This window comes from Ictidomys tridecemlineatus, chromosome X (genome assembly GCF_052094955.1).
Source record: "Ictidomys tridecemlineatus isolate mIctTri1 chromosome X, mIctTri1.hap1, whole genome shotgun sequence".
Classification (NCBI taxonomy): Eukaryota; Metazoa; Chordata; class Mammalia; order Rodentia; family Sciuridae; genus Ictidomys; species Ictidomys tridecemlineatus.
The window spans coordinates 1409018-1435705 of NC_135493.1; the positions used below are offsets into that span (position 1 = coordinate 1409018).

At 56.2% G+C, this 26688-nt stretch overlaps 1 protein-coding gene and 1 long non-coding RNA gene across 4 annotated transcripts in view; one reads left to right on the forward strand and one right to left on the reverse strand.

Annotated features, from left to right (window-relative positions):
* Window positions 1-225: 225 nt before the first annotated feature.
* The window catches only part of LOC120890518 (uncharacterized), a 28393-nt gene continuing 1930 nt past the window's right edge, over window positions 226-26688 (reverse strand). Inside the window, exons 2-3 of one of the 2 annotated variants that reach the window (XR_005734756.2) lie at window positions 13992-15829; window positions 226-12489 (exon numbers count right to left, since the gene is read on the reverse strand). This is a non-coding gene — a long non-coding RNA (uncharacterized LOC120890518). Of the gene's footprint in view, window positions 12490-13991 lie in introns of both variants that reach the window. The other variant, XR_013431624.1, reaches the window with a different exon arrangement.
* On the forward strand, window positions 306-23105 carry Flna (filamin A). 2 transcript variants are annotated; one of them, XM_005340634.4, is made up of 47 exons: window positions 306-678; window positions 3679-3927; window positions 4016-4113; window positions 4205-4352; window positions 5305-5423; window positions 5519-5596; window positions 5689-5851; window positions 5935-6135; window positions 6707-6844; window positions 6928-7051; window positions 7225-7361; window positions 7449-7642; window positions 7869-7982; window positions 8073-8216; window positions 9005-9128; window positions 9212-9372; window positions 9452-9542; window positions 9635-9804; window positions 10049-10166; window positions 10267-10529; window positions 10750-11347; window positions 11438-11611; window positions 11689-11851; window positions 11934-12094; window positions 12184-12354; window positions 12691-12814; window positions 12898-13054; window positions 13682-13871; window positions 14029-14052; window positions 16308-16555; window positions 16664-16759; window positions 16891-16993; window positions 17080-17220; window positions 17340-17468; window positions 17619-17792; window positions 17891-18052; window positions 18145-18348; window positions 18425-18577; window positions 18690-18812; window positions 18906-19172; window positions 19333-19470; window positions 19709-19824; window positions 20393-20525; window positions 21245-21421; window positions 21583-21801; window positions 21885-22088; window positions 22598-23105. In XM_005340634.4, exons 1-47 carry the CDS (start codon window positions 306-308, stop codon window positions 22783-22785), a joined length of 7944 nt encoding a protein of 2647 aa, XP_005340691.1. In that variant the 3' UTR covers window positions 22786-23105. The 2 variants fall into 2 exon arrangements, with proteins under 2 accessions (XP_005340691.1, XP_013220797.1); XM_013365343.4 differs by lacking the exon at window positions 14029-14052.

Sequence of the window (26688 nt, forward strand, 5' to 3'; positions counted from 1 at the left end):
CCTGGCCCCCTTCTGGGCCCTAAGAGCGGGGATTCGGGTCATTACGGCTGCAGTGGGGGGCTTCATGGGGGCATTCCGACGGGCGGGGCGGGCGCGGCTCCGAAGCTCCACCCAGAGTCCCCGCCCCACCGAAGCCCCACCTCAGGCTCCGCCTTCTACCCGCATTTAAAGGGCTCGCTCTCTCCGCAGCACAACGTCTGTTCTCTGCCTCGCCTCTCACGCGCATAAGTGCCTGCAACTTTAATTAAAGGGCCGTCCCCTCGCAGAGGCTTCAGCACCGCCCCCCCAGCTCCTCGCTCCTCAAAATGAGTAGCTCCCACTCCCGATCCGGCCAGAGCGCATCGGGCGCGGCTCCGGGCGGCGGTGCCGATTCGCGGGACGCCGAGATGCCAGCCACCGAGAAGGACTTAGCGGAGGACGCACCATGGAAGAAGATCCAACAGAACACATTCACTCGCTGGTGCAACGAACACCTGAAGTGCGTGAGCAAGCGCATCGCCAACCTGCAGACAGACCTGAGTGACGGACTGAGGCTCATCGCACTGCTTGAAGTACTCAGCCAGAAGAAGATGCACCGCAAGCACAACCAGCGACCCACCTTCCGCCAGATGCAGCTCGAAAACGTATCGGTGGCGCTCGAGTTCCTGGATCGAGAGAGCATCAAACTAGTGTCCATCGGTGAGCTCGCGGGCTGCTCCCTGGCGCCGCGTGGGTGAGGGCGGGTGCTCTGAGCGTCCTCCCATCCCCCCTGGGTTGATCCCTCCTAGTTTCCCTCGCGGCCGTCGCACAGTCCCTTGGGCCTCTGGGCCATCCCTTTAAGCGCGGGCCTCAAGAACAAAGGCGCGCGGGCTGGCCCGCTGAGCGTGCGAACCGCTACGTGCCCCCGCTGGCCCGCGCCCAGGCTGAGCTCACATCCTCCACAGGCCGCGCCCCCACTGCTGCTCCCGCGCTGGTACAGGGCCTGGTGGGGCGGTCACTGACCTGAATCCTGTCCCTGAGGACATGCCCCATCCCCGAGGAGGAGGAGATCCAGGCTCACCCCCTACAGCAGTTTAGAAAGGGCCCTCTGGCTTTCAGGTGCCTCTGTGGTTCTAAAGTAGGGATTGGAGCTTGTTGGTCCCATTGTCTAGGGCTCTCCTGGCTTCTGTCCCTGAAAGACGGCCCCTCCTCATTGAAAGTGGTTTCAATCCCCCTGTTTCAATCCCCAGAGAGAAGCATGACTAGCAAGACTGCACCCAAAGTGAGTTGGGTGTGGTTAAGTGAAGAGACCTGGCTTGTAGTCACTAACTTTACTGTTCATCATTGGTAACACTTGCTTCTATGTCAGCCTTGGTTTTCTGCATCTAGAATACAGGAGTTGGTTAAAAGTTGTTCCAGTGTGCAGTAGGCTCACTGCCAGCACAGTGTCCGTGTCATTGGACTGGAGAGACTGGCACTGGCCAGGCCTACTGAAGCATCTCAGGTTTTTCTTATAATAGGAGTTGCTCAATGAGAGGCAACAGAACTGGTGACTTGGGGAAATGTAGAACAGGGAGAGTAGAAGGGAGATGAACCTTCTTTTCTTCATAAATGAAAGAGGGCTTCCAGTTGTCTTTATGGCCCAAGAATGGTAATGCTGAGCCCAAGAAATTGAGGTACCACAACTTGGTTCTCCTGACCACTCAGGGGCAGGTCCCCAGAGCTGAACTTCTTTCTTTGGAATGCCATTCCACACTGGGAGGCCCACCCCCCAGTTCCAGCCTCAGTCTAGCCAAGCTGAGTCATTTCTGAGTCCTGGGGGGGGGGGAGGCAACCGGATGTGGGGAGGCAAGCCACACCCCAGCTCTTTGGGGGGGGTCTCCTCCCTCCTCCCTTCTCCCCTCCTTCTTGTGAGCTGGCTGGAGCAGGCCTAGTTCCCAGAGCTTTGCCATATAAGGCAAAAAAATGTTGGAAAGCAGCAGTGATTAGGGGAGGGAGGGGGCCGGCTGGCCCCGGGGCTGGGGAAAGGGGGTGGGATGGGGCGGGGCCATTTAACCAGGCAGTCTCCCAGCCCTGGGCCCTGGTCCTTCCCTCCCTCTGGGGAGGGGGAGGGGGTGGCATTGGCCCACATGATGAGGACCATGGGAGGGTCTGGCCCTACCTGTGAGGGCTGGTGGGCCTGGTCTTGCCCTTCCTGTTGGAGGCCACTAAAGGCCTCCAGCCCCCTGAGGGCTCTTGTGCTGGACCCAGGAAGCCCCCACACTACTGTGTGTCTTGCATCCTTGGTCTTCTCTGATCCCTCCTCTCACAATTTGGAGACAGTAAAAGATAACTCTGAGGGGTCAGGACCAACCCATCTGGGAACAGCAGGGGTGGGGGCACTCTGCTTTGAGAAGCTCAGCTGGTGTTGCAGGTACTTTCATCCAGACTGAAAAACCACCATTGATGGCTCTTTTGATGGTGTTCATTCCCTTCTCACAGTACCCCTACAGTTGACTCACTAGATAAGTATTCTGTGATTATAAGGGAAGCCAGTAGGGTTTCCAAAGATGAGCTCTCAGAAAGTCTGCTCCACCCACAGCCACCCACCCTTGAGGAGGCTGAGACCCAAAGGTGGCCTTGGGTGGGGCCCAGAGCAATTGCCATGGTGATGATGGGGGTGTAGGGTGCCTACCCTAACCACTTCCCCTGTGGTGAGCATGGTGCCCGCTTGAGTACTTGAGTTGAGTCCGTTAGGTGGCAAGTAGGGCGGGTGATGGGTGGCAGCTGAGCGGGTTCTGCTGAGGCAGCAGGACACAGGGACCCCACCCAAAGCCTCTGCCACCCAAGCTCCTAAGCAGAGGCCTGTGCAGCAGAGCCAGGCTCACCCAGCCTCACCCTTCTCCTTCTCCAGCTGGATAAGGGGGGCCTCTCTAATGTTTCCTGCTCTGTCACCCCAGAAGATCTCTGTAGGCCCTAGTGAGTCAGGACCATGTGGCCCAACCCCTGGTTCCTTTGAGCCCTGGTACTCCCCCCCCAAGCAGTGCTCTAGCCTTCTGCCACCTCCTGACTTCTAGTGTGACTGAGGGGACAAGGATGTGGAGAGGGTGGGGCTCACACCCCATCACCCAAGGGTCCTTGCCCAATGCCTCTACTTCCCCTGCCTCACACCCACCACCCACCACCCATCCATCCTGAAGTAGCAATTCTATTTCTCAACCATTCTTTGCCAACCCAGCCTTCCTCTTCCTTAGCCCCAGCCCAGTTTGTGGTCAGGGGCCCTGGTTTCTAGACCAGCTAGGGCTGGGCTACACCTCCCAGTTTTCAGAGATCCTTGGAGATAGGGACAGGTCTCCATCTTGGCAGCTACAAAGTGTTCATCTCCATCATCCTCCAATTACCTTGTGAGATGCTTTCCCTGGACCTGTCTGCAGGCTGGGACAGTCTTCTGCACTTCTTCTGGGCCCTGAGGTTTCTGGAAATGTCCTCCTATTTTCCTTGTGTGTTTATGGGTATCTTCCCTCTCCCCCAGAAGTCTTCACCTCTGATACCACAGAGAGCCTCTGGACAAAGTTTGCTTGATATCTCATCCCTAGTTGGGATAGGGCCTCTTCCCTGTGCCTCCATGTGCTGTGAGACCCTGGCCCTACCACCAGGGAGTGACCTGACTCCTTCTCTGAGGGTACTTTCCCTCAAGGCCATGAGGAAGCTGCCCAGTACTGCCACTTCTTTACCCCATAGACAGCAAGGCCATTGTGGATGGAAACCTGAAGCTGATCTTGGGCCTCATCTGGACCCTGATTCTGCACTACTCTATCTCCATGCCTATGTGGGATGAGGAGGAGGATGAGGAAGCCAAAAAGCAGACACCCAAGCAGAGGCTCCTAGGCTGGATCCAGAACAAGCTGCCACAGCTGCCCATCACCAACTTCAGTAGGGACTGGCAGAGTGGCCGGGCCCTGGGTGCCCTTGTCGATAGCTGTGCTCCAGGTGAGGGGGATCGGGCTGTCTGTGGGAGATCTGGAAGGTAGTTCTGTAGCTCTCCCCGACTCAAAGTACAATCTTCATTGTGTCACAGGCCTTTGTCCTGACTGGGACTCCTGGGATGCCAGTAAGCCTGTCAACAACGCACGAGAGGCCATGCAGCAAGCTGATGACTGGCTGGGCATCCCTCAGGTATGCTCCCTGTCTGGCCCTATTGGAGGCTATGGGGGACCTGTTTGCAGTGAGGAGTGCTCCAATGGCTCCTGTCTTTTGCTTGTGACAGGTGATCACTCCTGAGGAGATTGTGGACCCCAATGTGGATGAGCATTCTGTCATGACTTACCTGTCCCAGTTCCCTAAAGCCAAGCTGAAGCCAGGGGCTCCCCTGCGGCCAAAACTGAACCCAAAGAAAGCCCGAGCCTACGGGCCAGGTAAGAGAACGCCTAGGGGTGTTCTGGTGCACCAACATCCTCCCCATACATAGTATATTGTCAGAATCTGGAGGACCCAAGGAGTTTTGGGTGAAGAAACAGCTAGTACCTCTCAAACAAGTCAGATGGGAGTGCTTGCTTTGGCAGCAGAGATAGTAAAATTGAGATGATATGGAGATCAACACAAGGATGACACGCACATTTCTGGTGTGTTCCATTCTTTTAAAAAAAAAAAAGTCTTATCTGGGTGAGGTGGCACACTCCTGTAATCCCAGTGACTTGGAAGGCTGAGGCAGGAGGATCAGAAGTTCAAAGCCAGCCTCAGCAACTTAGGGAAGCCCTAAGCAACTCAGTGAGACCTTGTCTTTAAATAAAGAATAAAGAGGCTGGAGATGTGACTCAGTGGTTAAGCACCCCTGGGTTCAATCCCCAGTACAAAGAAAAAAAAAATCTGATGGGAATGGATCAGGATTGGTTAGAACAAGTCAACTGACAAGAGAGTGCTAGGAAGTTCCTCAAGTCACACAAGGCTGTGGGGAAACCTCCCCAGGGAGGGAGGACCCAGTGGGCTCCTTCTCTATGATTGGGAGATGAACCACAGCCCAGGGAAAGGGTTGGGCAATCACACTGGTGCAGGAAACCTGAGTGTTCCAGAAAACAGGCATGGGCCTGCCTCTGCAGCAAGAGCATGGCTGGGTCCTGAGGCCAGACTCATTGTGCTGGGTTTATGCTGAACAAACTTGCCCAGTTTGGAACGTGCCTGACTCGGAGGCTGGCAGGGAGGGGCACTGAACCTGCAGAGGGATCAGGGCTCTAACACTGTGTTCCTGATACTCCTGAAGGGCTAGGGGCTCAGCTTGCCTGCCTTAGCATTGGATAGGGGGCAGGGGGTAAAGACATAAGGCTGTGGCTCTTGTAGCTGGCCTGCGACTTGCTCACCTTTCTCTGACAGGCATTGAGCCCACAGGCAACATGGTGAAGAAGCGGGCAGAGTTCACTGTGGAGACCCGGAGTGCTGGCCAGGGAGAGGTGTTGGTGTATGTGGAAGACCCTGCTGGACACCAGGAAGAAGTAGGGTTATACTAGTAGGGGAGGGCCCTGCTGTGCTCCCTTCTGGAGGAGCTGCTCTTAACAAAGGCTCATGGGGGGGCTCCTTCCTACTACAGGCAAAGGTGACTGCCAATAATGACAAGAACCGTACCTTCTCTGTGTGGTATATCCCCAAAGTGACGGGGACTCATAAGGTGAGCTTTCAGGTGGCAGGGAGAGTGGTGGCCATGGGCAGTGACTAGAGGTTCCTGTCCCTGCCCTCATGACTCACTCCTCCTGGGAATAGGTGACTGTGCTCTTTGCTGGTCAGCATATTGCCAAGAGCCCCTTTGAGGTGTATGTGGACAAGTCACAAGGTGATGCCAGCAAAGTGACTGCCCAGGGCCCTGGCCTGGAGCCCAGTGGCAACATCGCCAACAAGACCACCTACTTTGAGATCTTTACGGCAGGTGAGGGAAGACTACTGAAGCCCAGGCAGCCTGAGAGGAGAGCTGTGCTGGAGCCTGGAACCTAAGCCTATGCCTTGTGACAGGAGCTGGCACGGGTGAGGTGGAGGTTGTGATCCAGGACCCTGCAGGACAGAAAGGCACAGTGGAGCCTCAGCTGGAGGCCCGGGGTGATAGCACGTACCGCTGCAGCTACCAACCGACCATGGAGGGAGTCCACACAGTGCACATCACCTTCGCCGGAGTACCCATCCCTCGCAGCCCCTACACTGTCACTGTTGGTCAAGGTAGGCCCAGCCCTGGCCACCCCTCTGCCCCCACTGTGGTGTTGCTGCCTGGGCCTCGTGTGGGAGGGGGAGCCCTTTGGTGCAGTCCCTCTCCAGCCCCTGCCTGGGCACCCCTAGTCTCTGAGTTTCCACTATCTGGGCACGTGCTGTCTTTCCTCCCTTGCTGGGGCCCTCCTTCCTCCTCCTCTTCTTCTTGCCCTTCTCCGTCTCTCCTCTCCATGCTTTTACCTTCGGAAGAGCTCGCTCCAGCTGTCTAGAAACCTGCTGCTCTCTGCTCTGCCCACAGGGTCAACGGTACTTGGATCCATCTTCCTCTTGGAGGGGAGGGTTGGGTGGATGTCTGTGGGCTGGGGTCAGCAGGTGGGAGGAAGCCTGTCATGTCTTGGTTTGGTACACAGGTCCTGGGGTCACAACCCCTTCCAGTTCTTACTTGCATGTGCCTCACTAGCCTGTTGGGCCAAGCTATTAGGGACCCTCCAATCCCAATAGCCTGGTCCTGTGGGAGGCTGGGGCAGGTAAGGGGACACCCAGCTCTAGCTCCTAGCAGCTCAGCCAGTTCCTCTCCCCACAGCCTGTAATCCAGCTGCCTGTCGGGCTGTTGGCCGAGGCCTCCAGCCTAAGGGTGTGCGGGTGAAGGAGACAGCTGACTTCAAGGTATACACGAAGGGTGCTGGCAGCGGGGAGCTGAAGGTCACTGTGAAGGGCCCCAGTAAGTTGGTTGGGGTTGGGATGGGTGGCAGCAGCCTTCAGGGTCACTGCTAGGCAGTCCTGAGGCCCTCCTTATCTTGGCAGAGGGAGAGGAACGTGTGAAGCAGAAGGACCTAGGGGATGGCGTTTATGGCTTTGAGTATTACCCCACAGCCCCTGGCACCTACACTGTCACCATCACATGGGGTGGCCAGAACATTGGGCGCAGGTGAGGCTCCCAGGCACTCTTCCCCACCAACCAGCATTGTCTAAGTCTTCTGTCTGTCTGACAATGGGGAACCAAACTGGTCTTCTCGCCTAGCCCACGTTGCTGGGCACGGGATGGCTCTTCTGTAGGATGGTGCCTCTCAGTTCTCCCCTAAGTGGCTCTTCCATTTGCAGTCCCTTTGAGGTGAAGGTGGGCACTGAATGTGGCAATCAGAAGGTGCGGGCCTGGGGTCCTGGGCTGGAGGGCGGTGTCGTTGGCAAGTCAGCAGACTTCGTGGTAGAGGCAATTGGGGACGACGTGGGCACCCTGGGTAAGTTGGAGGCTTCAGTGTGGGCCCCTGTGGGTGGAGGATGCCCTGAGTCTCCAGGGCATCAATGGGACTGATGGTTGTTGTCAGGTTTCTCCGTGGAAGGTCCATCACAGGCCAAGATTGAATGTGATGACAAAGGCGATGGCTCCTGTGACGTGCGCTACTGGCCCCAAGAGGCTGGCGAGTATGCTGTGCATGTGCTGTGTAACAGCGAGGACATCCGCCTCAGTCCATTCATGGCTGACATCCGTGATGCACCCCAGGACTTTCACCCAGACAGGGTAAAGGGCGTGCAGCACTAGCCTGAGTCTCTCCTGCCTTTGCTTAGGAAGCCCACTGGGGGTGGGCACATCCCTGTTTTGTCAACCAGGATGGGGTCCTGAGCCCAGGCCCTAAACTGGTATATCCAGCACCATGCTCCTGGCACTCTATCCCCAGCTGCCACGCCTGGCTTGTGGTTTGGTGGCCTTGACTTGGTCCCCTGAAACTTGGGTGTTCTCTTACCAGGTGAAGGCACGTGGGCCTGGCTTGGAGAAGACTGGTGTAGCTGTCAACAAACCAGCAGAATTCACAGTAGATGCTAAACATGGCGGGAAGGCCCCTCTCCGGGTCCAAGTCCAGGTGCGATGCCCTTTGCGTTGGGGGCAGGGTAGGCAGGCACCTAGGCCTGGGCACTGACCAGCAGGCTGCCTGCTTTTACCAATCTTGCAGGATAATGAGGGCTGTCCTGTAGAGGCATCAGTCAAAGACAACGGCAATGGAACTTACAGCTGCTCTTATGTGCCAAGGAAGCCAGTGAAGCACACAGCCATGGTGTCCTGGGGAGGTGTCAGCATCCCCAATAGCCCCTTCCGGGTGAGCTCATTTAAAATGGACAGCTCAGTACTAGTACATTCACTGAGTTGTGCAATCATTACCACAATCTAAGTTTAGGACAATTTTCATCATGCCCAATGAAACTCACCCTCCCACCTCTCCCCTCCCCCAGGTCCTGGCAACCACTAACCTGCTCTCCCACTGTATGAATTTGCTGCTTCTGGGCCTTTCATATAAATGGAATCATATACTATGTGACTTTTTGTGTTTGGCTTCTGCACTGCATATCCTGTTAAGTTTCATCCACACTGAGCATGTATCAGTGCTTCATTCCTTTTTTAAAAAAATACTTTTTTTAGTTATACCTGGGCACAATATCTTTATTTTGTTTACTTATTTTTATGTGGTCCTGAGTATTGAACCCAGTGCCTCACACATGCAAGGCAAGCACTCTACCACTGAGTCACAACCCAGCCCATGCCTCATTCCTTTTTATGATCAAATATTTCATGGTATGGATGGACCACATTGTGACTATCTTTTTTATGTGATGGACCTTTGGGATGTGTTTACTTTGGGGCTATTGTATATAGCACTGCTAGGAACATTCATGTAAAATGAGTTTGGTGGATCTAGGTTTTTGTTTTTCTTGGGTAGCTATGTAGGAGCAGAGCTGTGGTGTCATATGATCTCTGTTTAATCTTTTGAAGAACTGTCAGACTTTCCCCAAGGCAGCTGCACCATTTTGCTTATTTTACACCAGTAGCTGAGGGAGCCTCTGCCTCCCCAGGCTGGTCATGTCCTGCACTTGTCCCTGTACTCTACAGGTGAATGTGGGAGCTGGAAGCCATCCAAACAAGGTCAAGGTGTATGGCCCAGGTGTGGCCAAGACAGGGCTCAAGGCACATGAGCCCACCTATTTCACTGTGGACTGCACAGAGGCTGGCCAGGGTAAGGCCTGGCCCTGGGTGGGAAGACCGGAGTGGGGAATATCCCCACAAAATCCCAGCTTCTGCTGATTCCCACCACGACAGGTGATGTCAGCATTGGCATCAAGTGTGCTCCTGGTGTGGTGGGCCCTGCTGAGGCTGACATCGACTTTGACATCATCCGCAATGACAATGATACTTTCACAGTCAAGTACACACCCCGTGGAGCTGGCAGTTATACTATCATGGTCCTTTTTGCTGACCAGGTTGGTCTACTGCTTCTGGCCCCTAGATTTCTGGTTGTTGAGGTATTGCTCTTCTCAACCCTTCCCCTACCACTTACAGGCAACACCCACCAGCCCCATCCGGGTTAAGGTGGAGCCCTCCCATGATGCCAGCAAGGTGAAGGCAGAGGGCCCTGGCCTCAATCGCACTGGTAAAGATGAATACTCTGGGAAATTATGAGACATCAAGGGTGGGGGTGCTCAGAGCAAGGTGCCCCTGTATATGGTTGTTTTGTCTCCTTAGGCATTGAGCTTGGCAAACCCACCCATTTCACCGTCAACGCCAAAGCTGCTGGCAAAGGCAAGCTGGACGTCCAGTTCTCAGGTCTGGCTAAAGGGGATGTGGTGCGAGATCTGGACATCATTGATCACCATGACAACACCTACACAGTCAAGTACACTCCTGTGCAGCAGGTAGCCATCTTGACCCCCTGCAGCCACACCCCTCCACTACAGTCATCTAGTCTGTGGGCTTCCTTGTAAGGGGTGGGCTAGGTGGGCTGCTCCAAGGGGCTTCCCATCAAGTCTGATTTCTCACCTGGGAAGGGAGCTGGGGAGTAAAGCCAGTGTCTGAAGCCCTCTTCCCAAGCAGGGCACTTGCAGGCCAAGGAGACCAGGGTATTGACTGATGATTGTTGCCCTTCTGTACCCCTCTCAGGGCCCAGTAGGTGTCAATGTCACTTATGGAGGGGATCCCATCCCCAAGAGTCCTTTCTCAGTTGGGGTGTCTCCAAGCCTGGACCTCAGCAAGATCAAGGTGTCTGGCCTAGGAGAGAGTGAGTAGTTGAGTACTTTCTGTAGTCACTGAAGAGCACCCAGGGCCTACCTAAGCTAGGTGCCATGGTTCTCTTTTTCTCTCCTTTCTTATCTCAACAGAAGTGGATGTTGGCAAAGATCAGGAGTTCACAGTCAAGTCAAAGGGTGCAGGTGGTCAAGGCAAAGTGGCCTCCAAGATCGTGGGCCCCTCAGGTGCAGTGGTGCCCTGCAAGGTGGAGCCAGGCCTGGGGGCCGACAATAGTGTGGTGCGCTTTGTGCCCCGTGAGGAGGGGCCCTATGAGGTAGAGGTGACCTATGATGGTGTACCTGTGCCTGGCAGCCCTTTTCCTCTGGAAGCCATGGCCCCCACCAAACCTAGCAAGGTAATTGGGATTGGGAGGCTCTAAGGGTGGAGCCCACTGTGCTTTCTGAGGGTCCTTGGGGGGCACTCCATCTTCTCCAGACTTGCCCTTATAATGGAGAATGGTGGCATAGCTGTAGGCAACCTGTTCCTGTTCCTGTTTGGTAGGGGAGGAAAACCAGGGCAAAAGGAGGTTTGCTGGTGGTAGTGCAGTCTCAGCTTCCAATCTGCTCTTCCCTTAGGTGAAGGCTTTTGGGCCAGGGCTGCAAGGAGGCAGTGCAGGCTCCCCTGCCCGCTTCACCATCGACACCAAGGGTGCCGGGACAGGTGGCCTCGGCCTAACAGTGGAAGGCCCCTGCGAGGCGCAGCTTGAGTGCCTGGACAATGGGGATGGCACATGTTCTGTATCCTACGTGCCCACCGAGCCTGGGGACTACAACATCAACATCCTTTTTGCCGACACCCACATCCCTGGCTCCCCATTCAAGGCCCACGTGGTTCCCTGTTTTGATGCATCCAAGGTCAAGTGCTCAGGCCCTGGGCTGGAGCGGGCCACTGCTGGAGAGGTGGGCCAGTTCCAAGTGGACTGCTCAAGTGCAGGCAGTGCAGAGTTGACCATTGAGATCTGCTCCGAGGCAGGACTGCCGGCTGAAGTGTACATCCAGGACCACGGTGATGGCACACACACCATCACCTACATTCCTCTCTGCCCTGGGGCCTACACTGTCACCATTAAGTACGGCGGCCAGCCTGTGCCCAACTTCCCCAGCAAGCTTCAGGTGGAGCCTGCTGTGGACACCTCAGGCGTCCAATGCTATGGGCCTGGGATTGAGGGCCAAGGTAAAGAGGCCTGCTCTTGGGTACATGGGGGAGTTCGGGGGCGGGGGGGCAGGGTCCCTGTAACCCTGGCTTCATTGCGTCCCTCTCCAGGAGTCTTCCGAGAGGCTACCACTGAGTTCAGCGTGGATGCCCGGGCTCTGACACAGACTGGAGGGCCACATGTCAAGGCCCGTGTAGCCAACCCCTCTGGCAACCTGACTGAAACCTATGTGCAAGACTGTGGTGATGGCACATACAAAGTAGAATATACACCGTACGAGGAGGGTATGTGCTGGGGCTCTCTTGGGCAGGCAGGGCAGGTGGGGCAGCCTGGGCTCCTCCTGACCTGGCCTGCCCTCCAGGACTCCACTCTGTTGACGTGACCTATGATGGCAGTCCTGTGCCTAGCAGCCCCTTCCAGGTACCTGTGACCGAGGGCTGCGACCCTTCCAGGGTGCGTGTCCACGGGCCGGGCATCCAAAGTGGTACCACCAACAAACCCAACAAGTTCACAGTGGAGACCAGGTGAATGTGCTACCAGGGAGGCAAGTGGGTAGCCAATGGGCCTGGGAACCCCAGGGAATGACAGGCTATTTGCTTGGACCAGGGGAGCTGGCACAGGTGGCCTGGGCCTGGCTGTAGAGGGCCCCTCAGAGGCGAAGATGTCCTGCATGGATAACAAAGATGGCAGTTGTTCAGTAGAGTACATCCCCTACGAGGCCGGCACCTACAGCCTCAATGTCACCTATGGTGGCCACCAAGTTCCAGGTGAGGAGGTGACAGTGGGACAGGGCTAGGACTGCCTGATTATGCCTATTCTGACTTATGAAGCTGCCATCCCTCTGCCCGAATCCCAGGTAGTCCCTTTAAGGTTCCTGTGCATGATGTGACAGATGCATCCAAGGTCAAGTGCTCTGGGCCAGGTCTGAGCCCAGGCATGGTCCGTGCCAACCTCCCTCAGTCCTTCCAGGTGGACACAAGCAAGGCTGGTGTTGCCCCGCTTCATGTCAAAGTACAGGGGCCTAAAGGTGAGTAAAGGTTTACGCACCTGGGAGCAGGAGGTCAGGGAGGTAGTGACCTCTTTGAAGTTTAGGGAAGGAGCCTGAAGGCCCAGTTTGCAGTTGGTAGAAGAGCCTCAGATGACAGCAGAGCTAGGTAGAAACCTGGAGAAGGAACAGACAGGACTTGTGTACTGAATAGATGTAGCAAGAGGGAGGGTAGGCTTAGGACCATTCCTAGGGATCGGTACGTGAGGACATGGCAAGGTCTAGGCTAGAGGCCAAGTCCCAGTCATACAGTGGGACAGGTAAGAGGGCCAGGGCCCAGAGAGCCATCTGAGACTTTGTCCCTGGGACTGGGGCCAGGCCTGGTGGAGCCAGTGGACGTGGTGGACAACGCTGATGGCACGCAAACTGTCAACTATGTGCCTAGCCGAGAAGGGCCCTACAGTATCTCAGTACTATACGGGGAAGAAGAGGTGCCCCGGAGGTAAGAACTGGCCTGTTGCCTATGCTGGGGGCAGCTTGGCTTCTGAGAACTATCTGGCCATTCACAGTTCGCTGGTTCCACAGCCCCTTCAAGGTTAAAGTACTGCCGACACATGATGCCAGCAAAGTGAAGGCTAGTGGCCCTGGACTCAATACCACTGGTGTGCCGGCCAGCCTGCCTGTAGAGTTCACCATTGATGCAAAGGATGCTGGAGAGGGTCTACTGGCTGTCCAGATCACAGTGAGTTCATCACCTTCCCAAGCTGCATTGCAGCTCCAGCCATAGGCAAGAGAAGCAAGGGGGCCAGGCCTGGGTGACTGGACTGCGGGGCTGCAGGTGGGGCAGACAGGCCAGGACAGGTTTCTAGTCTCTAGGGAGCTTCACCAGGAAAACAGGGAAGGGCAAGCCCCCTGCTTCTGGTTTACTAAGGCTGTGACTAGCTCAGGATTGTGATGACAGGAATAGGCTTGCCTGAACACAATCTCTCACTGCTGACTTTGAGCACAGGACCAGAGCCTTTAATGCTTCAGCCCCAAGTCTGGAATATTCTCATAGGGCAGGTGTAAGAATATGACCCTGAGATCGTCCATGCAAGATCCTCCTAGTGCAGGGCAGGCTCTGCAGCCAAGGTTGGCTTTGCCTAATTGTCAGGGAATGCTGGATGTTTTGGTGATTCCATTCTGGACTCTGCTCATGGCAGAAGTAAGGGACAATCTTAGATGCAGGCAGACCTTTGGGACTTGGGTGAATGAGGGGCCAGAGGCTGTCCCTGTAGTAGCGTGCTTGGTGCTCCTTGAGGAAGGCCTGAGGCACGGCTGGGCCTAGCTAAGCTTCAGCCAACCTCCTTGCCTGTGCTCTGCTACACAGGACCCCGAAGGCAAGCCCAAGAAGACACATATCCAAGACAACCATGATGGCACATACACAGTGGCCTATGTGCCAGATGTGACAGGCCGCTACACAATCCTTATCAAGTATGGTGGTGATGAGATCCCTTTCTCTCCATACCGTGTCCGGGCCGTGCCCACTGGGGATGCCAGCAAGTGCACGGTCACAGGTGAGCCAACCCACCAGTGGCCACTGCGGCGCTCGGCACGGGGCTTGGGTGTGCCTGTGTGCAAGGGCTCGCTGCTTGGGCGGCGTGTGGGAGTGGGGGCCGCCCCCTTGAGTGACTCACCTGACCTTTCTCCTTGCTCTCTGCCCTCTCACCTCAGTGTCAATCGGAGGTCACGGGCTAGGTAAGCTGCTTGCTGGGGCCAATGCCCCTCCTGCCCAGAGGGGCAGCTTCCTTTCCTCTTCATTGCTAATTTCCAGGACAGTTCCAGCTGCAGCTCTAGGCAGAGACAGAGTGGGGAGGCTGCACAAGATAAGGCCATGGGCTGGAGGGTTAGGGCCCAGGGAGGTTTCTGGAGCTGAGCATGAACACTCCAGCTCTTCCCCTCTCTGGGCTTCCATTTCTCCATCTGAGAACTCGGGTTGCAGCTGAGAGCTTTGGGGTGAGGTGTATCCTGAGAGGCATCCCACTGGGGACTTTGGGGTCTGGGGATCTTGGCACCCCCAGGAAGCACCCGGTGATGGGCAGCGGGTGCTTCCTTCTCACAGGGGCTCATGCATGGGCTAAGGGGACAGGGGCCTCCCCCACTCACTGGGAGTCTTTAGCCCTGATCAGATCCACAGACCTCCATCCCCACCTCCCAGGGGCCTCTGCGTCCCAGGCCGGGGGAGGTGCATGAGCGGGTGGGGCTGGCTGGTAGTGCAGTAGCGCCAGTGTCGACTGCTTGGGCGGCCAGCATGGCAGGGCCCAGCCCAGCCTCAGAGCCCCAAAGTGCACTCTGGCCCATCTTTCTCCTTCCCTCCTTCTCTATCCCTTGAGCAGTGACGTTATTCACATAGTCCCCAGCTAGGCATAGGGTTTGCCTGCCCAGCCAGGGAAAACCCAGAGGTGCTGATAATAGGCTGCAGCTACTCAAAAAGGTCTCTGAAGGCTGCAGGCCTGGCACTCGGGCAGGTGTCCAGGGAGAGTTAGAGGGGTGGATAGGGTTTTGTGGCAGGGGCTAGATAACTTTGTAGAACAGGCTACAGGATCTGAAGTGAAGGTGTGTCGGGGGCAGAGGGACAGCAGAAGCTGGGCATTGGGAAAAGCCTGATCTCGGGGCCTTGGCCAGTGGTAAAGGGCAAGACTCAGAGTGGCCTTGTTTCCCAGGCCACTGTGTGTGTGGAATGGAGGCAGGGAGCCCCACTAGAGGGTTTAAGTCGCTTTCAGACAAGCCAGAGGGTTGACTTGGGCCAGATGGGTGGCTGTGGGGCTTTAGGTGGAAACCCAGTTAGGAAGTGTACTTTGAGGATGGTGTGACTACGACCTGCTGGTGGCCTGGGGCTGGGTGGGGAAATGGGAAGTCAGGGGAAGTGATTAGGATGGGTCCCAACTCACTAGGTAGATGTTGTAGGGCAGGCATGAGTGAGGCCTCACAAGGCAGCATGCACGGCAGGTCTAGAGTCAGGAGAGCTGTGGAAGGCCAGCACAGAGCCTAGTGTAGTGGGAGCCCTTGGCTGAAGGGGGATATGGTGGCAGGCTGGCCAGGGGGCCCCTTGAACTCAAGCAGGTTTGGTGCTCCCAGCTGCTTTCCTGGCGGGAGGCCGGGCTGCAGGGGTGCTCTTGCTGCCAGGCCACACAGCCCACAGCCTCCTGAGCCTCCACAGCTGAGCTCCAGATCATAACGTCACTGTCCCTCCCCTTTCCTCGGGCACTATGGGGCCCTAGAGGCTGCTCAGCCGCTCTGCTCTTGCAACCCAGCAGTGATACCTGTGGCTTGGACCTCCTGTCCCCTGTCCCTGGGTGCTGCCATTGCTCTGCCAAGCCTGCTGTGTTATGCTGCTCAGATGCTAACCCTGCTGCCATCCTGCTCCTTGCTCCCGCCTGCGCCGGGCTGCGCTGTGCTGGGCTGCCTCTTACCACAAGCCTCTGGTTAAGCGAGCGTTCTCAGTTGTCAGGAAACTCCAGTTTCACCTTCAGGCCTGGGGGGATAGCGAGGCAAGTGTCACATCCCCCACACTGCAGCAGGACTCTTGCCTCACTGCATCCATACACTGCATTGGGGCCAAGGGCAAGGCCACAGGGAAACAGGCAGCCATGGGCTCAGCCAGAGTGCTGGTGTTAGGCAGCATGGGTCATGGTACTGGCTGAGGCTGTTAGCAGGGGAGGCGGCATTAAGTTCTTGTGCCAGGATGGGCTCTTCCTTTTCCTTCTGGCACCTGGGTGCCACTCATTGGGCCTCTCCCATGTGGGACTTGAGCTTGAGGTGGTTAGGAGACTCCTTCCTGCCTTCTGAGAAACCACTCGCCATCCCAGCTTGGGGGACAGGGTGGGGTAGGAGGCCTGGCTGTGCTTGGTGGTGGCAGTTATAGGCCTGGACAGGTGGCAGGCTGATGGGAGCAGTTTGAGTACCAGGCTCACCCACTGGCCCCGCTTTGGGGACCTACCCTGCCCTACCAGGTGCTGGCATCGGCCCCACCATCCAGATTGGGGAGGAGACAGTGATCACAGTGGATACGAAAGCAGCAGGCAAAGGCAAGGTGACCTGCACCGTGTGCACCCCTGATGGCTCCGAGGTAGACGTGGATGTGGTGGAGAATGAGGATGGCACTTTCGACATCTTCTACACAGCCCCACAGCCGGGCAAATATGTCATCTGTGTGCGCTTTGGCGGCGAGCACGTACCCAACAGCCCCTTCCAAGTGACAGTGAGAAAAGGCCAAGGATGGGTGGGCGGGGATTTCTGGGCAGATCCTAGCCTGCCCCTCCAGGGGTTCCCTTTGTGGTGAGTCTCCAGTTCTTGCTTTGCCTTGCAGGCTCTGGCTGGGGACCAGCCAACGGCACAGGCCCCATTACGGCCTCAGCAGCTGGCTCCACAGTACACCTATGCCCAAGGTGGCCAGCAGACGTGGGTAAGGCCTGACCCACCTCTTTTTGGCACTGGCTATCTGGGTGTTCCTGTGAGGCCTTGTTCCACCTCATGTGGGAAAGGACCCTAGATCTTTCCTCAGCCCCTCACCCAAGCCCTCTGTCTCCACTGTAGACCCCAGAGAGGCCCCTGGTGGGTGTCAACGGGCTGGATGTGACCAGCCTGAGGCCCTTTGACCTTGTCATCCCCTTCACCATCAAGAAGGGCGAGATCACTGGTGAGCAGGGGCTGGGAAGGAGCTTGGAAGCCAAGAGGCCAGGGTGTGCCAACGGCTGCCCTGACCCCAGACCTGTTGCCCTGCAGGGGAGGTTCGGATGCCTTCAGGCAAGGTGGCACAGCCCTCCATCACTGACAATAAGGATGGCACTGTGACTGTGCGCTATGCGCCCAGTGAAGCTGGCCTGCACGAGATGGACATCCGCTATGACAATATGCATATCCCAGGTGTGCCCAGCCTACCCCTGCCCACCCTACATGATGCCACTGCTGCCACCATCTCACAGAGATGGGAGTGGAAGGGGACACAGGCTGATATTCCATGGTGCCTCCAATTCTTGCCTCAGGAAGCCCCCTGCAGTTCTATGTGGATTATGTCAACTGTGGCCACGTCACTGCCTATGGTCCTGGTCTCACCCACGGAGTGGTCAACAAGCCTGCCACCTTCACTGTCAACACCAAGGATGCAGGAGAGGGTGAGCAGCAGCTCTAGACCTGACCTACTCTGTGCCTGAGGTGTCCTCACTTGGTTGGAGGCTGGACACAAGATTGTGTTCCTGGCCTTTGCTTGGCTGCTAGGTCTCCAGATCCTACCCTTCCTACCCTCAACCCTTAACTCTCTCCAGGGGGCTTGTCGCTGGCCATCGAGGGTCCATCCAAAGCAGAAATCAGCTGCACTGACAACCAGGATGGCACATGTAGTGTTTCCTATCTACCTGTATTGCCTGGTGACTATAGCATCCTAGTCAAGTACAATGAGCAGCACATTCCAGGCAGCCCCTTCACTGCCAGGGTCACAGGTAGGTGGCATAGTGAGCAGTGACAAAGGCAGACAGCAGGGTTGGCACCATGTCCTGTGGTTGGACGCAAAGTGATAAATGTCCTGCCCTTCCACCAGGTGATGACTCCATGCGGATGTCCCACCTGAAGGTAGGCTCTGCAGCCGACATCCCCATCAACATCTCAGAGACAGACCTCAGCCTGTTGACAGCCACTGTGGTACCACCCTCAGGCAGAGAGGAACCCTGTCTGCTGAAGCGGTTGCGTAATGGTCACGTGGGTAAGAGGCTGAGAAGGAGCCCAGTGTTTCTAGAAAGGAGGGAGGCTGTGGGCCCATACCTTCCCTGGTTGACAACTCTGTCCTGTGTCCAGGGATTTCATTTGTGCCCAAGGAGACAGGAGAGCACCTGGTACATGTGAAGAAGAATGGCCAGCATGTGGCAAGCAGCCCCATCCCAGTGGTGATCAGCCAGTCAGAGATTGGGGATGCCAGCCGTGTGCGGGTCTCGGGCCAGGGCCTCCATGAAGGCCATACTTTTGAACCTGCAGAGTTTATCATAGATACTCGGGATGCAGGTAGGCAGTGTTGGCCTGCCAGCTAGGGTGGTATAGCTGTGCTTGGAATTTTGGCTCATGGTTGTCCATCTACCAGGCTATGGTGGGCTCAGCCTGTCCATTGAGGGCCCCAGCAAAGTGGACATCAACACAGAGGACCTGGAAGATGGCACGTGCAGGGTCACCTACTGTCCCACAGAGCCTGGCAATTATATCATCAACATCAAGTTTGCTGACCAGCATGTGCCTGGTGAGTGCAACAGCCACATGCCTCTCCTGCCACTTGGTGGCCCTTACCACACCCTAGAACCTACCTTCAGCATGTAACCTGTATGGGACATGGGTTGTACTTTCTTCTGCAGGCAGCCCCTTCTCTGTGAAGGTGACAGGTGAAGGCCGGGTGAAAGAAAGCATCACACGCAGGCGACGGGCCCCTTCAGTGGCCAATGTTGGCAGTCATTGTGACCTTAGTCTGAAGATCCCTGGTAGGAATTCAGGGAGCCCAGGGTTCTGGGCATTCCTAAGCATAAGGGGTGGGTCCCAGAGCTCCTGCTCACCAACCCATCCCCCACTTACAGAAATTAGCATCCAAGACATGACAGCCCAGGTGACCAGCCCATCTGGCAAGACCCATGAGGCAGAAATTGTGGAAGGAGAAAACCATACCTACTGTATTCGATTTGTGCCTGCTGAGATGGGCATGCACACAGTCAGCGTCAAGTACAAGGGCCAACATGTGCCTGGGAGCCCCTTCCAGTTCACTGTGGGGCCCCTGGGTGAAGGGGGAGCCCACAAGGTCCGTGCTGGGGGCCCTGGCCTTGAGAGGGCTGAAGCTGGAGTGCCAGGTAGGTATGCTTGTCCACAGAGCTCATGTTTTCCTGGGTGGACTCAAGGTAGGGGTGGGGTTAGAGGGAATAACTAGCAGCCATGTTGGTTTTGGCCATGCTTGGAAGGGGCTTAGGCCATGGAACCAACCCTCTATGAGGACACACTGCTCTTCCGTAGCCGAATTCAGCATTTGGACCAGAGAAGCTGGCGCTGGGGGCCTGGCCATTGCTGTTGAGGGTCCCAGCAAGGCTGAAATCTCCTTTGAGGACCGCAAGGATGGTTCCTGTGGTGTGGCCTATGTGGTTCAGGAGCCAGGTACTGGGGGCAATGCTAGCTGGAGATGGAAGAAATGGGGCCTGAGTGCAGGAGTTGGCCCTGGGGGCTGCAGATAGCTGTGCTTGGTTCCCATCCTCCACCTTGAAGTCCAGGGTCACCAAAGCTATTTGAGGGAGGCAGGAGGTCTGAAGGTTGACAAGTTGGGGTCTCTCAGTGTGCCTTCTATGGGCTGGGCCTTGGGGTCATGTGGTATCTCAGCCTTATTCTCTCTCCTTAGGTGACTATGAGGTCTCAGTCAAGTTCAATGAGGAGCACATCCCTGACAGCCCCTTCGTGGTGCCTGTGGCTTCTCCGTCTGGCGACGCCCGCCGCCTTACTGTTTCTAGTCTTCAGGTGAGGCACTGAGAGAAACTGCCCACCTGGGGCTCCTGGGCCCGGCCAGACCAGAGCAACTGTAGAGAGCAGGCCTTGGCTTTGTGTCAAGTGACCTACCCAGAATAGTTCTGGGTACCAGGCCTCTGCTCTGGCCGGGTACAGCCCACGCTTGGGGTTGGCAGGCAGTGCCCTGCCCACCGCCTGGAGTTTTTCTCGTGTCTCAGGTCTAAAGGCTTTGAACAGAAGCCTGTGCCCCTTGAGCACCAGGGCTGCGGTTTAAAGAGGGACAGCCTGTCAGGGCTGGGTGCTTCCCATAGGGTGGGGCTGCTTTTTCTTCCTGCCACCTGTGTGAGTGTGTGTGTGTGTATGTGTGTGTGATTGCAGAGCATGAGTCTGGGGGGCAGGAGACTGTGAAGTATGCTTATGGCTTGTTGACTTAATAAATTAGTGGCTCTCCCTCTTTAAACCAAGTTGGACGCCAGGTGGGTAAGTGCAACCCTGTGGGCCTCCTGCTTATGGGGCTCTGTTTTCCTCCCCTGCCCTGGTTCCCAACCATTCCATCTAACCACATCTGCTATGCTTCTAGGAGTCAGGGCTAAAGGTCAACCAACCAGCCTCTTTTGCAGTCAGCCTGAACGGGGCCAAGGGGGCGATTGATGCCAAGGTGCACAGCCCCTCGGGAGCCCTGGAGGAATGCTATGTCACAGAGATTGACCAAGGTGAGGCCCTGTCCCTGCCCAGTCATCCAGCCATCTGTCCTGGCCCCACCAGAGGCAGCAGGCCTCCCCAGGGCATGATCAGCTGGCTGGAAGCAGGCTGAGAATAAAAAGGAAGGTACAGATTCTGTAAACTGCCAAAACTAGGTTTCAATACCTGGGCCCTCTCAGCCAGGAAACCCGTGATACCTAGATCCCCAAGGGCGTAGGTTTACTAGTCACAGCCACTAGGAAAACCTTCTGCAGGCAGTGCTGGTCTCCAGAGGGAAAGATGCAAAAGCTTCAGGGCTGCATGTTCTTGTAGTCAGGGACATGGCCTTAACAGGTTTTGTTCACTAGTTTCACAGCCTAGTCCTGTCCCTTCCCAGCTGCATGACCTGAAGTGAGTTCCTGTCCTTCTCTGAGCCTTATTTAATGTGCAAGTGATGTGACATTCATAAGGAGGCAGCAAGGCAGGCATTTTGCTTATAAAGGGTAAAAATGAGCCTCGACGGTGGGCTACTTGGAATCTAAAGTTTCAGCCTCCTGGTCTGTGTTGTGGGGTGTGGGTAGAGGTGCCCAAAACAGCCCTGGAAGCAGCAGAGTGGGCTCCATGGAGCTGCTGGGCTCTCATTGGTGATAAAAAAAAATGGATAGAGCTAGGACTGAGGCTATTCCTCTCAGACATGTGCTGCTTATACATAAGGGACCCCAGGCCCACAGCATGCCCTTCTACTCCTCAGATAAGTATGCTGTACGCTTTATCCCACGGGAAAATGGCATCTACCTGATAGATGTCAAGTTCAACGGGACCCACATCCCTGGAAGCCCCTTCAAGATCAGAGTTGGGGAACCTGGGCATGGAGGGGACCCAGGCTTAGTGTCCGCCTATGGAGCAGGCCTGGAAGGTGGTGTCACAGGTAGGTCTGTGTGCAATTTTTACTGCAGATACAGCTGCTAGGGTCCTGCTTCTGAGCCTTTGGTGGTAAAAGGAAGCATGTGGAGGTGACAAGCCTGTGCTGGGTGGCTGAGGACAGGGAAGTGGGCTAGGTGGGCTCTGCCTAACCTCCCATTCTCCTAGGGAACCCAGCTGAGTTTATCGTGAACACAAGCAATGCAGGAGCTGGAGCCCTTTCGGTGACCATTGATGGCCCCTCCAAAGTGAAGATGGATTGTCAGGAGTGCCCTGAGGGCTACCGCGTCACCTATACCCCCATGGCACCTGGTAGCTACCTCATCTCCATCAAGTATGGTGGTCCCTACCACATTGGGGGCAGCCCCTTCAAGGCAAAGGTCACAGGTGAGCCTAAGGTCAGGCTGTTGGCACCTACCCAGTGACTGACACTCTAGCCACCTCTTAGCCACACCTATTTTGCCCTGTAGGCCCCCGCCTTGTCAGCAACCACAGCCTCCATGAGACATCATCAGTATTTGTGGACTCCCTCACCAAGGCTGCTGGTGCCCCACAGCATGGAACACCAGGTCCAGGTCCTGCCGATGCCAGCAAGGTTGTGGCAAAGGGCCTGGGGCTGAGCAAGGCTTACGCAGGCCAGAAGAGCAGTTTCACAGTGGACTGCAGCAAAGCAGGTAGGCAGCTCTGCCCGTCTTCCAGAAAGACCAGACCAGAAATAATGGGATGAAGCCAGGTGTGGTAACATATACCTCTAATCCCAGTAGTTTGGGAGGCTGAGGCAGGAGGATTCCAAGTTCAAAGCCAGCCTTAGCAACTTAGTGAGACCCTGTCTCATAATAAAGAATAAGGTCTGGAGACATGGTCAGTGGTTAAGCCCCCTGGGTTCAATCCCTGGTGCCAAAAACAAAGAAATAATGGGATGGGAGGTATGGGAACCACCTTTAGGGTTGTGGCTGTCATTTGTAATGTTACTTCCCATGTGGACCTCTCTGCCCCTCAAGAAATGCCTTGGGGAGCTGGAATTTCCTCTGCTTCCCTGGGTAGGGGAGGGTGCTGGCAGCTTTCTTGGAAGGGCTAGTGTCTCAAAACAGGTAGAGAAAAGATATGGGAAGGGGGTTAAGGGGGTTAGTCACAGCTGAAGGAAAGCAATTGGGACCTGAGACTGTAGCCCTTCCTACCTCAGGCAACAATATGCTGCTGGTGGGAGTCCATGGCCCAAGAACACCCTGCGAGGAGATCCTGGTGAAGCATGTGGGAAGCCGGCTCTACAGTGTCTCCTACCTACTCAAGGACAAAGGGGAGTACACACTGGTGGTCAAGTGGGGCGATGAGCATATCCCAGGCAGCCCCTACCGTGTCATGGTACCCTGAGCCTGGTGCCCATGCCAGCCAGCAGCTTCCATGACAAGAAGTTTTCCCATGCCTTCCTGATCCCTCAGGCAGTCCCCCCTTCTTCCCTTGAGCCCTGGCCTGCCTTGGCCACCCCATCACTGCAGTCGCCCCTGTCCTATGCTGTGCTCACCTGCCTTCCCAGCCAGTCTTTAGCCTCTTGGCTTTCCCTTGGGCAGAGGGAGCCACTTGGTGGCACCGCTTGTCTTCTTTGTTTTGGGGAGGGGTATGAAGTGGGGGTCTTATGCACGACCACCTGCTAGTTATCTTTCCCAGTCAAGAGGAATAAAGTTTTGCTTCCATTCTGAGTGGTTATAGCTCTCATGGGGGTTGATGTCAAACCAAACTGACAAGGACACCATCAGGGCAGAAACATGGGTCCAGTGCAGGCTGCTGGATCTCCAGGTAGCCCTCCTGGTGCATATGGGCACCTGCTTTACCTCACCTCCTAACTCTTCAGAGGCTCCATCTGTACCTGCTTCTTCTCTGCCTCTCTGGATTATAACCAATGCAGGATGAAGGATCTGGAGCTCTCTGAGAATGGAGCCTAGGAAAAAAAAGGCCACACTGCAAGAGACTAAATGCCAGCAAGGAAGGTCCACTGCTGTCTAGGGTGGGATCAAGAAGACAGCCTGGTGGAGAATACCAGATAAGGAGTCTTGAAATTGCAGCCAGTCCTAGCCATCAACCAGGAATCCTGAACTTGCTACAAACCCTCTGAACAAGGGATTATCCTAAAATCCCCTGCCCCAGCAGGCTGAGTCTCAAGGCCCCTCAGTGAACAGGTGCATGCATTCAAGGCCCACTCTAAGGGAAGCATGGTGCCTTTGATGGTTCTACCTTCCCTGGGTAGGCCTGGCTATAGTTTCCTCTTGCCACAGTGCAACAGGGATGTCAGTCCCTTTCTCAATACCCCTTCTGCACGCCAAGGTCAATGTTGCCAAGTAGCTTCAGCCAGAACCCAAATCCCTGCCAGAGCCAGCACCACCACTCCACTTACAAGCAAGGGCCTTGAAGCAAGAGTCTCTGGGTCAAGGCATACCTGCCTCAGCTCATGAGCACCTGACACACTGTCTATGAGCTCTGCTAGAACTGCCTCCAGGCAGAACCCCAGAGCCTTTGGACCAATGCCAATTAGGAAGATCAGAGGGGGGGTGGGACGAGACTGGCAATACATATACGAAACCCCTAAAACTGAATCCTTATGAGATCTGAATAGTGTATAGGTAGGGGGACAACATGGGCAGCAGTAGGTCTTTTGGGATTCTGATAAATTTCCACCTGGGGTGGGACTGCTCACTAGGCTCCAGTTCACTAGTCCCAAGAAGATACCACCCTAGAGGCTGGCAGGAGACTACTGGATAAAACCAGAACCCCAGCCCTGCCCTGCCACTACTCCTACTGTGATCAATGGCAGGGGTGGGGTGGGGAAGGTATCCCACACTCCAGAAGCCTCTAGAAGCTGCCCAAATGGAGAGGCCAGGGACCAGAAGAACCACGTACAGAGAGATCCATTGCCACCTAGGGGGATGAGAGGTCCTCCTCAGGAATGTCCTTCCCCCTCCAGCCCTCGTGTCCCCAGGACACTACACCTTGGAGCACCCACCTCCTGCATGGAGCCACACCAAACCTATTACCTCCTCCCAGCACCGGCACTGACCCCACCTCAAGGAGACAACCCCGCTTTGCATCCTCTCAAGCCCCAGCTGCTGGGCCTGAGCCAAGGAACTTCCCAAGCTGAGCAGGGCTAAACCAGAACTCCCCAATCTCCCCTCCACATCACTTCTGGAGGGTAAAGACACAGGGCGAAAAGACACAGGGGAAAAGAAGAAAATGCCAAACTAGGTGGCAGGGGCCAAGGGGGTGAAATATGCCCCTGGTGACAGGAGACAGGCCAGTCCAGGCAGTGAGCTAGAAGAGGCCACCAGGGCAGAGAGGCAGGAGGGACACAGACTGGAGACCCATCCTGGCCAGGGGCCTCCCAGGGGAGGGCAGGTAGATGGGAACCCGTGTGCAGGCCCCATCCTGATTGTGAGCCAGCCACACTGAGGAAATCCAGGAGGACCCACTGGGCATGCTAGGAGGAGGCAGGCAGGGCTCAAAGGCCCGGCCACCTCAGCCAGGCCCAGCCACCTTGGGCACAGAGCCCAAGAGGTGGTGGCCCAGCCCCAGCACACCCCTTGTCTGGGCCTGCTGGCAAACAGATGCCAGGAGCAGAAGGGAGCCAGCCCAGGAGAGTGTGTCCCAGGGCCCATTCTCCAGCTGTGACCAGGGCACTAGGTCTCCCTAGGGACAGGAGTGGAGGCCCCTGACTAAAGATGGCTCCAGAGGCCCTGGATACAGGTGCCAAGGGGCAGGCATGCTGCTCCCAAGGGGTCCCTGGGTTCAACCTAGAGATGGGGGCCCATGGGGACAGCTGCTGGTGACCCCACAGGTCTGGAGCACAGGCTATGATACTCTAGGGAAGCTCCTCCAGGATCCTTAAGGGAGGCAGTAGGGTGAGGAGGAGGCAGCTTTAGGCTAAGTCAGGGTGAGCTGTGCGCGTCAGGATGGGGTCTGGCTCTCCCCTCTGCACAGCAGGCTGCTAAGAGCCCGTCCCCCACCCCCTGCAAGGGTGTAGGGCAGCTGGGGTTGGGAAGATGAGGCTCCAACCAGGCCCCCTGAGATCATCCCAGGCAGAGGAATCAAGGCTTCTCCCCGTTTCTCCCTGCAGAGCCTCAAAGGATGGGAAAGCTGGCTCCATTCTCTCAGAGGCTAGAGGGATGGACAGGACAGCAAGTACACAGATGACTCCAGAGTGTGGGTGTGCACAGAGCCGACTCCAGAGTGTGCGGGCGCACAGAGCCGAGCGTGTCCTCCTGAGGAGCCTCAGGACCCTTAGCCTTACCTCTTGGCTGAGGGGCTGTCCCCATATGCCAAGAACACATCTGCAGGCTGGGGTTACAGCTTAGTGGTAGAGCGCCTGCCTAGCACATGTGAGGCACTGGGTTTGATCCTCAGCACCACATAAAAATACATTTAAAAACTTATTAAAAAGAAAAAAAAAAAAAAGAACACATCCACACAAGAAAGGCCCACCTTGAAGTCCAGATGTGCAAGGCAGCTGGGGAAAGCGCCAGGAACTGTTTGCCAGGGCCCAGGTGCTGCCCAGCGGTGACAGCCCACAGCAAAAGCATTCACCACCAGGGAAGCTCCCTGACAGATTCAGAGCCACCACCAGGAGCACCATGGAGAAGTCTCCACTGAGTGCAGGCCAGGAAGGATGAGGCACCAACAGCCTCCTTCAGGCCAGAGGGAAGTTTCTTCCCTGTGTCTCACCTCATCCCTCAGCGTCCCCACCTCCCAGGCTGCCAACTGCCCCAACTGAGATGCCAGTGCCCAGGACCTGGGCAACGTGAGGCAGTCGCCTAGGAAAGGGACTTTTGTGCCTGCGCCATGACGAGGCACACACCTCTCCACTCTTGGGCACCTGCCCTTCATGGTTCCTTCTGGGGTGGAGATAGAGGAGAGGCCCAGCCTGCTGCAGAAAAGTCACCCATACCTCATGCAGAGCTTCGCCAGCCCCTGGGTGGGACATTGCAGGTGGCGGGGAGTGTCCAGCCCCCCAGGCTTAGAGGGGATTCCTGGGATGCTGAACAAGCTGCTGTGACAAGAAAGGGCCTCCTGAGCCTGTCATCAGGACAAACTGCAGGGACAGGATTTACCCACCTCGGCCGGCACAAGCTCCATGAGCATGGTCCAGAGAGCACACACAGAAGGTCTGAGGGTCACACCAGGCTCTCCAGGGCACATCCTCCTTCCTTGTTGGGGTTGTCTGTGTTTTAATTTGTGATGACTCAAAGATGGGAAAGCCACTCAATCTGGGTCCTGAGGGTGGGCTTACAC